The 13,921-nt window shown below is 48.5% G+C and overlaps 1 protein-coding gene across 5 annotated transcripts in view; it reads right to left on the reverse strand.

The window, feature by feature from the left end:
• The window catches only part of FAM117A (family with sequence similarity 117 member A), a 35,478-nt gene extending 21,625 nt beyond the window's left edge, over positions 1-13,853 (reverse strand). For 2 of the 5 annotated variants that reach the window (XM_075059615.1, XM_032791492.2), the window contains exon 1: positions 13,595-13,757. In XM_075059615.1, the coding sequence (XP_074915716.1) occupies positions 13,595-13,718 (124 nt within the window). In that variant the 5' untranslated portion in view covers positions 13,719-13,757. Of the gene's footprint in view, positions 1-8,154; positions 8,177-13,594 lie in introns of those variants that run through there. The other 3 variants (XM_032791489.2, XM_032791488.2, XM_032791491.2) reach the window with 3 other exon arrangements.
• Positions 13,854-13,921: the final 68 nt, after the last annotated feature.

A 13,921-nucleotide genomic window follows, 5' to 3' on the forward strand; every position in this document is an offset into this window, starting at 1 on the left:
CGAGACTCGCCTAGCCAAGGTGATAGCAACGAGGAAGGCTGTCTTCCAGGACAGGTACAGCAGCGAGCATGTGGCTAAAGGCTCAAAGGGGGGACCCATGAGCCTAGCTAATACGAGGTTTAGATCCCAGGTACGGGTAGGGCGTTTGACCTGAGGGTAGAGTTGCTCCAAGCCTTAGAGGAATCTGGAAACTATGGGGTGAGAAAAAATGGAACTGCCAGTTTCCCCAGGATGGAAGGTGGAAATAGCTGCAAGACGCACCCTTATAGAAGAGAGTGCCAAGCCCTGCTCTTTGAGGGACCATAAATAGTCCAAGATAATGGGGATAGATACAGTTTGTGGGGTAAGGTCATGCTGGGTGCACCAGTGAGAGAAGTGCTTCCATTTAGCGAGATACATTGTTCGCGTGGAAGGTTTTCTGCTTCCCAGCAGCACCTGCTGCACTGAGATGGAAAAACGCAACTCCGATTGGCTCAACCAGACAGCAGCCATGCTGTCAGATGAAGGGACTGCAGGTCCAGGTGGTGAAACCTGCTGAAGTCCTATGTGATGAGGTCCGGGCAGAGTGGCAGGGGAATCGGCTCTGTCAGAGAAAGATGGAGCAGCAGGGTGTACCACTGCTGTCTCGGCCATGCCGGAGCGATCAGTATTAGGCGGGCTCTGTCCCTGCGGAGCTTGAGTAGAACTCGGTGGACGAGAGGAAATGGTGGGAAGGCATAAAATAGGTGACCTTTCCACAGAATTAGGAACGCGTCCGAGAGGGAGCCCGGGGAGCGACCTTGTAGGGAGCAGAACACCTGGCATTTCCTGTTCACTCTGGAGGCAAAAAGATCTATGTGGGGAAAGCCCTACCTCCGGAAAACAGAATGGAGAATGTCCGGACGGATGGACCACTCGTGCGACAGGAAGGATCTGCAAGAATGTTCTGGATTCCTGGGAGAAAGAAGGCTACTAGATCTATGGAATGGGCTATGCAGAAGTTCCACAGTTGGATTGCCTCTTGACAAAGGGGGGAGGACCGTGTCCCTCCCTGTTTGTTTATGTAATACATGGCTGTCATGTTGTCCATGAACACTGCAACACAACGGTCCTGCAGATCGCATTGGAACGCTTGGCATGCCAGCCAAACCGCTCTCAGCTCTCGGACATTGATGTGTAACGTCAACTCCCGGGACGACCAAAGGCCTTGAGTGCGAAGGTGCCCTAGGTGAACACCCCAGCCGAGAGACGACGCGTCCGTTGTTAGGGATGTGGAGGGCTGCGGTGGACGAAACGGCAGACCTGCACACACCAGGGATGACGTTCGCCACCAGTCAAGGGAGCCCAGAATGCTCAGCGGAATTGTGAGTATAATGTCTATGGCGTCTCTGCCCGGACAATAGGCTGAGGCAAGCCAAGTTTGGAGAGGACGCATTCGCAGTCTGGGGTGCTTTGTGACGAATGTGCATGCAGCCATGTGACCGAGGAGACCAAGGCAAATGCGGGCAGAGGTTGTTGGGAAGCTCTGAAGTCTTTGTACAAGGGAGACTATAGCCTGAAAACGACGTGGGGGCAAACTGGCCGTTGCAAGGTTGGAGTCCAGCATGGCCCCAATAAACTCCATCCTCTCCATAGGCACCAGAGTGGACTTTTCTCCATTGATTATCAGGCCTAGACGCGTGAACAGGTCCTTGATGATGGTCACATGACTGATGACTTGTGCCTCGGAGGCCCCTCGAATAAGCCAGTCGTCAAGGTAAGGAAAGACATGTATTCGACAACGCCGTAGGGAAGCTGCGACGACCGCTATACACTTCGTGAAGACTCAAGGGGCCGAGGAGAGGCCAAAGGGAAGGACAGTAAATTGATAATCTCAATGATTTACCACAAAGCGGAGATACCGTCTGGGCGGGGGGTAAATTGCAATGTGGAAATATGCGTCCTTCATGTCGAGAGCGGTGTACCAATCTCCGGGATCCAGGGAAGGAATGTTGGTTCCCAGGGATACCATGCAGAACTTGAACTTTTTCATGAATTTGTTCAGTCCTCTCAGGTCTAGGATAGGCCAGAGGCCCCCTTTTGCCTTGGGGATTAGGAAATATTGGGAATAAAACCCCTTGCCTCTTAATTCCTCCGGTACCTCCTCTATAGCTCCGATTGTAAGGAGTCTCCGGACCTCCTGCAGGAGGAGTTGCTCGTGAGAGGGGTCCCTGAAGAGGGATGGGGGGGGTTGAAGGGAGGGGGTGAAAAACTGAAGATGGTATCCAAGCTCCACCGTGCGTAGGACCCAACTACCTGAAGTTAATTGGGACCACGCAAGGAGGAACGGGGAAAGGCGGTTGTAGAACTGAAAGGGATCCTGGGAGGCAATTGGTACACTGCTCTCAGGCGCACCCTCAAAAGTTTGATTTGGGTCCCACTGTTGGTTTGGTGGGACCAGAATTGTTACCCCCTTGAGGTTCAGACTGACGTCTGCGGTTGGTACAACCTCGTCTTCTGGCAAATTCTTGCCTTGGCCTAGGCAGGGGGTAAGGGCATTGAGGTTGGGAGCGGAATGGCCTTCTTTGAGTCTGTGGCGTATGCATTCCCAGCGAATGCATAATAACGCGGCTGTCCTTTAGACTCTGCAGCCTGGGGTCTGTCTTTTGTGAGAACAAGCCCTGTCCATCAAATGGCAAGTCCTGTATGGTATGTTGAAGTTCCGTGGCAGGCCTGACACTTGCAGCCATGATAGATGTTGCATGGTTATTCCAGAGGCAACTGTTCTAGCCGCCGAATCGGCGGCATCTAGCGAGGCCTGTAGGGAGGTCCGCGCAACTCTCTTCCTCTCCTCCAGGAGTGCTGTAAATTCCTGGCGCGAGTCCTGTGGGACCAGCTCTGTAAACTTCCCTACCACCTCCCAGGTGTTGTAGTTGTACCTACTCAGGAGGGCTTGTTGGTTCGCTACCCTGAGTTGGAGGCCTCCCGCGGAATAGATTTTCTGTCCCAACAAATCCATACGCCTGGCCTCCCTTGATTTAGGTGCAGGGGCTTGTTGGCCGTGGCGCTCCCGTTCATTGACGGACTGTACAACCAATGAACAGGGAGGGGGGTGCACATTGGAGGTACGCATACCCCTTGGAAGGCACCATGTACTTCCGTTCGACCCCTCTGGCTGTGGGCAGGATGGATGCCGGGGATTGCTAGATGGTGTCTGCTCTAGCCTGGATCAAACGGATGAAGGGGAGAGCCACCCTAGTTGGTGTTTCCGCAGACAAAATGCTTATCACCGGGTCTTCCACCTCTGGAACTTCCTCTACCACTAAGTTAAGATTCTGGGCAACACGCCGCAGAAGGTCCTGGTGTGACCTGAGGTCAATCGGAAGTGGGCCTGATGATGACGTCCCCACTACTGCCTCATCCGGAGAAGAGGAGGACGACAGCCCAGGGACGAGTGGGTCCTGCACTGACTCCTGATCCTGGGGGACCTCCGGAGCCGTAAGATCATGCAGTTCCAGTGCGTGAATACGGGTTTCCTCTGTACCAGCAGGGGGAGGTCTGCTCACAGTGGCCTCTGGCACGCGGTGTTCTCAGCGACCAGAGCGTGATGAGCCAGCCGGTTCCGGTTGGGCTTGGTGATAAGCCCAAGGTGTCCAAAAGGACCACTGATGAGGTCCGTGGTCCGGGCCATGGGTATGCATATCCAAATCCCCATAGGAAGCACTGTCTGCATGGGATGAGACGGATAGATGACGAGAAGGCCACGGAGGAGCTGAGGCCGATTGGATTGGGTCTCTGCGTCCATTCGATCCTTCTCTACGTGGTACCAGAGAACGGTACCGGGAGTCGTATCGGTGCTGAGAGTGGGACCGGGACCTGCGACCAGCGCGGTGCCGGGAGGTTGACTGGTGCCTTGAATCTCCATGCCGAGATCGGCTGTGAGAGGTATGGTGGTGTCGGGACCTGGACCGGTGCCAAGAGTATGACCGGTACTGAGATGGAGAGCGGTACCGGGACTGTGAGTGGTGTCGGGATCAGGATCGATGGCGGGACAGAGAGTGCCTGTGGGACGTGGATCGTGACCGGCAACGGTCGATGATACCAGGTGAAGATGGCCTCATCATGGCAGGCTTGCCCAATGATTGAACAACCCGCACCGGTGGTGCCGGGGGTTGAAGCAGCTCGGGCTGTGTCAAGGCAATCAGTTCTCGTGCTGTGGAGAAGGTCTCCGGCGTGAAGGGCACGACAAGCTCGACCATGTGTGTCTCCGGCGTGTGCCGGGGAGCTGATAGGCACCGGACTCGACGGCTCTTGTGAGACCGGAATCAACGGTGCAGAGGTCTTCGGTGCCGTGGCAGTTGGCAGTGCTGGGCGGTCCGACTTGGTTGTACGCTCTGAATGCGGTGTAGATACAGGGGCCGCAGGAGTCTTATGTCTCTTGCTCCTTGGGGAGAGGGAGCGGTGCCGGGCAGAAGCTTGGGCCAGTGAAGGCTGGAGACGAGGAGCCTTCACTGCAGTCGTGCGCTCTGGTGCAGAGGAGGCACTTGTCCCTGGTGCCGCAGTTGGTGCCAAAGCTGGAGGAGTTAGAGCTGCCTCCATCAAAAGTTGCTTCAGGCGAATGTCCCATTCCTTTTTTGTCCGGGGCTTGAAAGCCTTGCAGATTCGGCACTTGTCCGCGAGGTGGGATTCGCCCAAGCACTTTAAACAGGAGTCATGAGGGTCTCCTGTGGGCGTCAGCCTATGACAGGCCGTGCACGGTTTGAAGCCTGGGGAACTGGGCATGGGCCCCTGTACTGGCTGAGGAGAAGGGGCTAACCCCCTATCTTCTTTGACAATATACAATAACTACTACAAGAACTACTAAAATAGAACTATAGAAAAATCGAACTATATACACAATAACTATATAAACGAGTGAATAGCTAGGGAGGTGGAGATCAGCTAAGACGCACTCCACTGTTCCAACGACCGACACGGGTGGTAAGAAGGAACTGAGGGACGGATGGGCTGGCAGGGGTATATATCAAGCGCCATAGCGGCACCACTCCAGGGGCCGCCCTGCTGACCCACCGAGCGTTGCTAGGGTAAAAGTCTTCTGACGAACATGCACGCGGCACGCGCACACCTAACTGGAATGGTTATGAGCACGCACTCGAAGAACAGCAGACCAGATTTGATATTGCTGGTATTTCTAAAGTTAAAAACAAGCAAGAAACTGTCCAGGCCTTGCCACCTGCTTTTGGTGTCCAACAACGAAGCCAGTAAGTAAATTCTGCACAGTAGAAAGCATAACAGAAGTTTACAAGTTATAGCATGACTCCAATGCAAAAGTAAAAAAGCAAAGAATTACAATACACAATATGTTACCAAAATTTCTCTTATGGCTTTGCTAATCTGGAGAAAAGGGAAGTGTGGCCAATGAGGTCAGCTTGCATTTAAACCAGGGGTGGGCAAACTAGGGCCCAAGGGCCGCAATCCGGCCCTTCAGACATTTTAATCTGACCCTCGAGATTAATTTAATCCAGCTGGGCCTTGCCCTGCTCTGCACAGCTCCCGGAAGCAACAGCATGTCCTCCCTCCATCTCCTATATGCAGGGGCAGCCAGGGACCTCTGCATGCTGCCCCCACCCCAAATGCAGGGGAGGTTCCTGCAGACAGGGCAGCACACTGAGCTGCCTGGCTGTGCCTCCGCTTAGGAGCCGGAGCAGAGACTTGCTGCTGCTTCCAGGAGCTGCCTGAGGTAAGTGCCACCTGGAGCCTACATCCCACCCCTGCCCCTTTCCTGCACCCTAAACCCCCATCCCAGCCCTCATCCCCCTCTTGCACCCCCAACCCCTCATCCCCTGCCCCACCCCAGAGCCTGTACCCCCGGCCCTTCCCCACACTCCAACCCCCTGGCCCCAGCCCAGAACGCTCCCTCACACCCTGAACACCTCATTTCTGGCCCCACCCCAGAGCCTGCACTCCAAGCCAGAGCCCTCACCCCCCCCCCACAACCCCCAGTTTCGTGAACATTCATGGCCTGCCACACAATTTCTATAACCAGATGTGGCCTTGGGCTAAAAAGTTTGCCCATTCCTGTTTTAAACACAACTAGTTTAAACTGGGATTATTTGTTTTTGTATCCAACTACTTCCCATAGGAAAAGTTATTTTATTATGTGTTACCGTAGAGTCTAGAAGCCTCAGTTGAGATCAGGACACCAACATACTATCACTGTACAAATGCAAAGTAAAACAGTGCCTGGAATTAAGAGTTTACAGTCCACCCGGTCCCTAACAGATTACTGTCTCCAGTGCTTCCGGCTCTGCATCATACTCAAAGCAATGTTATTGAAATGTACTGGTAGACCATCGGAAACTCTATTGTTTACATTCTGATAGAAAAAAAAGGATCCAAAGACACAAACCTAGATCTCAAGAGAGCAATTCAGATAGCCCATAAAAGCCATCTCGTTCCTTCGGGGCACAAGCTAACCTCAAATTTACCCAACAGAAGCAAAATTTTAAAGCAGGGAACAGCTTGTCTGATACAGAACTGTCAATACAAATCAAAATTAGTGAGATGTGATCACATCCTTTATTTCCCCATTCCCAGACTTGTAAAGAGGCAAGGAAGCTGAGAGCAGCAAGTTTACAGTGAAGTTATGATCCATATCAACAGAAGACACCAACTCCCTGAAGTGGCTCTAATTATACGGCTCATGACAAACTTGTTCTGCACTTAACATTACACCACCTGTGTTTTGCATCTGGCCTCAAGTCAGAGCCATATACTGTATATAGCCACACTTTATAGAAGATAAAGAGAACTGACTTGATTGCATAGGGCAAAGATGAACTGCTTTTGTCTAGAGCAGCAGCAAGAATATTAACTGCAAGATCTTCCCATCTTCAGTCCAGTCCCTAAGGATGTTCACTTTCTGGACAACTTCCTCCCTGTCCCTAATCCCTCAAATCCTGTCAATCCACACGCTTGAAAAAGCCCTTAAGAGGGAAAAGCAGCAGGATGTCCTATGACTTTCGCAAGGAATAGTTCAGCTTTATTCCTTCAATTTAGCTGAGCAGAGTTTGTGTGCAAGTGTCTTTGCTGTGTGACATAGTACAATATAATTCAAGTTAGGTTCTATTATTACTGAAGTTCATCCCATGAGTTCCTAGTGTCCTGAGTTACACCTCCTACAATTACTATCTTCTCACTTGGAGTGAAAGTGGATTAATTCTCCTACTTTTATATGGTTGACACAACCTGACCTGTTAATCCTGCCTGAGACATCCCTCATCCAAAACACAGGGTTACAGGTAGACTGCCAATTAGACAACCATAGACTCACTCAAGAATCCAAGATCTGCGGAATGAAACCAGTCAACTTATTCCTATCACAGGGAACGATTCATTCCATACATACTAAACACATGCATGTGAACCTTTACTATATAATCAGCCAACATGTGGATGTTTCACCTGAGGAAAAAAATCAGACCAACAATGCAAGAAATAGAATACTGAAGGCAGCTAAAGTTACTCCCATCACTACTAGCAACAAGATCCTCAGCCCTGCTCAACATGGTATCAACAGCACATTCACATGTTTTCCAGAAGTCCAGAAATCCCTGGGAGGGAATGCCAGAGTTAGCAAGAGATCCATTACTTCAAGGACATATAACTTTTAGCCAACCTACATTAAACTGATCAGATAATTGGCCACAACTCCTTATTTAAAGTAAAGGATGGCTGCAGCATATGGAGACTACAGATTCCACCATGCAATGCTTTACTGGATCTAAGCAATCACTCCCACAAAGCAATTCCTTACCAGAAGACAGGTATATATTAAAGATGAGGGGTAGGCTGTGTGCCCCACTCTGACCATCCCTGCATAAATGCACCTGCGGAAGTTACTCAACAGCACAAAAGAAAACCCAAGAACAGCAAAACCACAAACACCTGGGCCACTATTTTGGTAGTGAAAGCCTTCAAGTTCATTTCAAAACTGCTATGGCAGAGGTGAGGAGAAGAAATATTAATTTATCAGGCTCTGCTCTAGATATACCATGTAGACAAAGTACATTCACAATGCTTTCAAGCGGTAAACAGACATTTTCTTCCTAAACAACATTTTTGTTCTCCCAAGCATACACAGACTTAATTGCTTATGAAACCGTGTCCCAACCACTTTAAATCTAGAATATTCACCAGACATGGTTTCACACTGATGCCATGATAAAACTTGATTTGGTAATTCACTCAGTTCTTCACTGGTCTAGCAAGATCTACGCAGCAAGAAAAAGATTTGGCATCTCAGAAACAGGCAGATTCAGAGAGCAAGCTACAAAATGCTAGTTGGATGAGTCACCTCAGTTAATATCAACTTCCCAAAAAGTTAAAGAACACTATATAATTCTATAAGCTACATGACACAGGAAACTTTTTGTCCTGGTGAAAAGGGAATAGTTACCCATAAGCGATCATGTCCATAATTCTTTACCAATACATCTCTATTAAGATGACAGGACGTATGGAAATTGGCAAAAAAAGTAATCCCTAACCAACATCATCCTCTAAACATAGCTACATGCATGCACAGGTGAAGACCCTCTGACTTCATCTCTACTCATCTCACACTATTCCACCTCTCATGTACTACACTCTGCCACCAATAATTGACTCCTATGCCCTCCACCAACTATGCACTTCTTTCATGTCACTCCCTATATTATAGAGTGTCTCCTCCAGTGGATCAAGAAACGTCCTCCCTTTCCTCCAAGACTCCCCTTAAAATGCAGTTTGTGACCACCTGTGCGCCGCTAAGCAGTCAGCCCCGAATCACCACATGACCCTTTAACACAACTTATATTACAGTATAAACAAAAGTTTTGTTATTTTTATCATTACTGGAACTATTGGAACTACTAAGAAAACAACTATAGAGTTGCTTTGCTTTTATGATGCACTGATCCATCCCCTACTTTTTTCTATGCGTTGTCTAATTTAGCCTGCAAGCTCAGCAGGGCACGTAGTTGGACCACTTGTATTCATAAAGCACCACGTACACCAATGCTGCCACATACATTAAGTTCCAAGTTTTCTTAAGCAGCTGCCATTTCCAATGGTCAGTCTGGCAAGGAGAAAGCTCAGAGGACCTCAACAATTTATTTTAGACAATTAGAAAGCCAAATTTAAGCCATCTGTGCAAGATCTTCAGAAAGCGAAGACTGCTTGGTTCTCATCCCAGTAGATTCAAGGGCATGAAGCATGTAGAAATGTATTCATAGGTCCCTGTGGAGGTTAGAGTCTGGATACTCAGAAGAGAAATTTTCCAGTTAATGTGGAGCTCGGAATATACACTGGGGGAAACTGGAGCTTCACACAACACAGCTTTCTCTACAGTGAACTAAAATAAATCTAACCATTTCCAAAGAGCTGATCCCACCTTTGTGAGAACATAGCTCTTGACTGTTACTGAACCTATGAAATTTTGATAGCACCGGCAGTCTCCAAGCCATCTAACTGGTGTAAAAGGAGACAGTGGAACAGGTTTGGCCCATATCTGAACAGGATCTTCAAGACAGGGTAGTAATTTACCTACCTTACTAGCATAAACTACACCACTGAAGAGATACGGGATGATGGAAAACCTCATGGCTACCTCCATTGACACACACTATAAACTTCAAAGCATGAAGACTGCTAAACACCAAGACAACAAACCCCAGGCTCCACAGAATTGTTTTCCTGGCTTCTCCACTGCAGAATAGCTATGCAGTTTAGCAAAAGCTCTTTAAGGGGCAGATTCAACAGCTGCTCCCTATTTTATTTCAGCAGGATTTTCTGTGAACAGAGCAGCTGCAGAATCAGACTGGCTCAAAGACTGTCTTTCCATGCGTCAGTCGAAGCCATGGAAAGACACGCAGCTAGTACTGGAGAAACTGCTGGGCTTCAGCTTTTTAAGAGCAACCCACCTCAGCAGCCCAGCAGTCAAGCCACTCATGAGCAATCCAATAAACCAGGGCACAGGAATGAAGAAAAAAACTGATAGCAACAGATTTCAGGGCTGAGATCCCAAGAATGCAAAGAAAGTTTTCAAGTTAGGAAACACTGATATAGTTTTAGTTAAACCACAGTCAATTTACTGCAGTTGCTCCCACACATACAAATGGTAAGTGAAGCTTATTGTATGAACAGTGACTGGGGCACAGCAATGGAAATTTAAATACATCTCAAACTGTACATGAACGAAATCAAGAGGAAAAATTCAAGCTGCCGGAGCCTGAGCAGTAAGGGCACAAAGCCAGGAAGAAATGAAGACCAGCAATTCCTGTTTCTGAATACTGTCAGTGGATTTTCAGCCTTCTAACCCTCAGAAAACCGACAAGCATCTAATGCCATGTCACAGGGCAGTACAGAGCCACAGTGAGACTCCATAATGCAGCCGGCAGAAAAAGCTAACCTACATATGTCCTAATTTCTTGATAATGTTTTGCTTTAATTTTATAAGTTTTCAGACTGTCAAATGATAAATTGCCATATTCACAGCAGTTTCATTTCAGTTTCAGAGTAGAGGTGGCATAGAGGGGGGATGAGTACTCAAAGAAATGGGCTATTTATTTCATGAACTCATTTCAAGTGTAAATTGGGCAAAATACTCTAATGGCTTCTCTGATCAATACTAAACCTCACAGTGGCAGGAAAAACTAGTACTATAAGCCTCAAATAATGAAATGCACAACACTTGACGAACAGCCATTAATTCCTACTTTATAAAAGTGACTGCTCTAACCCACCCTAAAGTAGATTTAAGAACTGATGCATAAAACCAGATGAAAGCATTTCAAATGGATGGTGTCAAGGTTGGTAGGCCAAAATTTTTACCAACATTCTTTACTATTTGAAAAGCCCATGCAATCTTGTGTTTTGTCCAAAATAAGTGTTGCACTGCTCTTTCAAATAGTAAGAAAGATTTCAGCAGCAGCTCAGCATTCATGAGCAACCCTATAAATAAATCAGCAATCACACATGAAGGAAAAACATTTCCACAAGCTCATATAAACCCTCCAAAAGGGTTATATTTAGTGATTAAAAAAAAGACTTTAGAGATACCTCAGCAATGCAGTTTTGGGATCCATTATGGTTTATAGTACAAACAAATTTAAATGATTGCTTCTGTATCAAGTCAAGTGACCTCAGTAATAGGATACGCTGTTCAACTCCAGATACAGCTTTCAGTTTAGCTTCTTTTAATTGTGACCTAAAGTCATCTTAAAATAAGGCAATTTGTTATAATGCAAAGGCAAAGAACAAATTTTCCCTGCCTCAAACAGGCAAATGTGCATAAGGGACGGCAAGAGCCCAAAGATGAAAGCTCTTTATTTGTGCATTTAATTAGAATGCCCACATGGAATTTTAAACTTACCGCATCTACCCAAATGGTTTTAATGCAGTTAAAAATATCTTCCAATTAGTTTAGCTCTTGTTCACCTTCCACTATATCTTTGCTTCTCATCCCAAATCCCCCCCACAGTGTCCCCCCATATCTCACCCATTCCAGTCTCTCATTTCGACCCACTCAATTTGTATTTAAAAAGCACTCACAAGTACATACTCATTTTATGTACTTTTCTTACATTAATACTCTGAAAAGAGACTTCCCTCATTGAATCTAAAAGTGGTTTACAAAGGTGGGTAAATATCCCTATTTTACAGACGTAGGAACCAGCAGCGTGATTTTTCTCAAAGTTAGCTGCAGATGTGGGAACAGAAAACAAGTCTCAGAACCGTCCATAGGTCTAGCTCTAGGCAATACTATTTCCCTTGACACAGTACTTGATAAGGATTCAAATTACCTCCCTTTTAAAAAAAAAAACAAACAACTTGCACCACTATATAATTTCAGTATCAGCCTGAGTCACAGCATCAGCCATTTGAACACTATAGACTCATGGCTTGGGCCAAAGTCACCCTGCTCAGACTGATGATATGTTTAGAATAAAGAGAGTGTAAGCTGTAAATTTAATCAACCGGAGAGCATGTTTAGACTAAGACGCAGGGGCTTTCCACCCACATCCTTCAGGAAAGTTCAGATTTAAACTTGAAACTAACTTTGAAGCTAAGAACGGAGGTTCTAGGAATCCAAGATCACCAGAGCTACTGTCATGAAGTAAATTTGAAAAATTCTACCTTTTTGCTCTCTGCCATGTCGCTGTTCCCTCCTCCCTTTCTCAGCATACAGATCCTTCCATCGAAGTGTAGCTAACAAGTTTTGATCCCTATGCTGGGTGGGATCATTGCTCAGCTTGCCAAGTTGATAATGGCACACTTAATAAAGCTTTTCATCTTCTTGTTACAAACATTAAGTAATCCTCCTAACCATCCCTGTGAGAAGTACGTTATTTTCTTTTCAAAGATGGGAAATGGAAGGCAAAGAGGTGGAGGAACTTGTGGAGTTATATCACCATAATCAAGCCAGTACCAGCTGATAAATACAGGGAAGTTATGTTTCCAACCTGACCCAGCTCTAGAAGTGGACGTTAAGCATTTTATCACATGCACACTGCCATGTTAACAAGTACTAAGCTAGTTTTCCACCATTAAAAACCAGCTCATCACAAAGATTCTGGGCTACCTACAACTCAAACGGTAGCACATTATGCTAAACTCAACCTTAGCTAAGTAACCCAAGGATAAGACTCTCCATCACAACCCTCAAGCAAGAGCCAGCCAAGGTGCTTTGCCATATGCCCTAAAGGCCAGATCAGGCTCTGCAGGAGTACAGTTGAGGATGTTTTACTGGGTGGGAAAAGGGCCTTGCTTTGTTCACTTGCCACTTTTGGTCTTCTTCCTTGTGTAAACCGCATCAAATGGAGTCTGCTCTACAAGTTGTCTCCCTCCAAACTGCTCTATTTAGTGCCATATCCTGTAAAGCACCGAACGCCAAAATAAAGATCTTCTTTTCTAACATCCCACCACTTCTTGCACAGGCCCCTCCTTTCCTTCAATCTTAATCTGTTTGACTTTTACCTACCCACCCTAGTCTGCTTGTGGCGCTACATACGTACCCCTGCAAGGTCTTACTGTATGCGTCCCACACACCTGTTTACTGCACGTGCAAGAGAAGAACTTGGGTTGGCAACAATCTGGCTCCACAGACAGAAACGGGCCCCTAACGGGGAATAGGTGAGCAAGCCCTACTGGCCAGCTGTCAGCTAGGAACCGTCCCCCGGGAGAGGCGGGGAGAGCTGAACGGCCGCAGATGTAAGGGGTGGGGGCTACGGCCACTGCGGGGGGAGCGCCTCAGGGCCCGACCAGCCCCGGCGGTGCTGCGTCGCCCCGCACAACTGGGTCCTGAAGCACGTGGCGGGCGGGTGCGCGCTAACGGGACCCCAACTGACACGGGGGAGGGGCGGGGGGAGATTCGTGGGGGGGGCGGGGGGCGTCGACCCTAACGTTCTGAGTGGAGGCTCGCGTACGGTCTTGTAAGCACTACGGCCACCCCGGTCTCCCTTTCACTCGCCCGCCCTTCCCCCTCAGCTCTCTCCCGTGCCCCCCCAACACCTCGTTGCGCGCCCGACAGCCCAGCCCCCTCCCTCCCATTCCCCCACCAACACCAGAGCTCGCCCCTCCCTCAGGCCCCCATTACCTGCCCGGCCGCCGTCTCCGCCTGCCCCGCGCCGCTGCTGCAGTTGGAACGGGATGGTGGCCCTAAGCGGCTGCAGCCCCCCCACTCCGCCCCGGCAGCAGGAGGCCCCGGCGGCTCCCGCCATCCCCAGCTCCGACCCAGCCTCACCCGCGAGCCCCAACAGTAACCAGCGAACCCCCCCGCGCGCTGCCACTTATCAGAGCCTCGGGGAACGAGCTGACCAACGTACGCCGCTGCCCATTGGACCCCGACGGCGGCTAGCTCCGCCCACCGGCCAATAGAGGGCCGCCGCCACGCCCCGAGTATTACCCAGAAGGGAGAAGACTG

This window comes from Chelonoidis abingdonii, chromosome 21 (assembly GCF_003597395.2).
Source record: "Chelonoidis abingdonii isolate Lonesome George chromosome 21, CheloAbing_2.0, whole genome shotgun sequence".
Classification (NCBI taxonomy): Eukaryota; Metazoa; Chordata; order Testudines; family Testudinidae; genus Chelonoidis; species Chelonoidis abingdonii.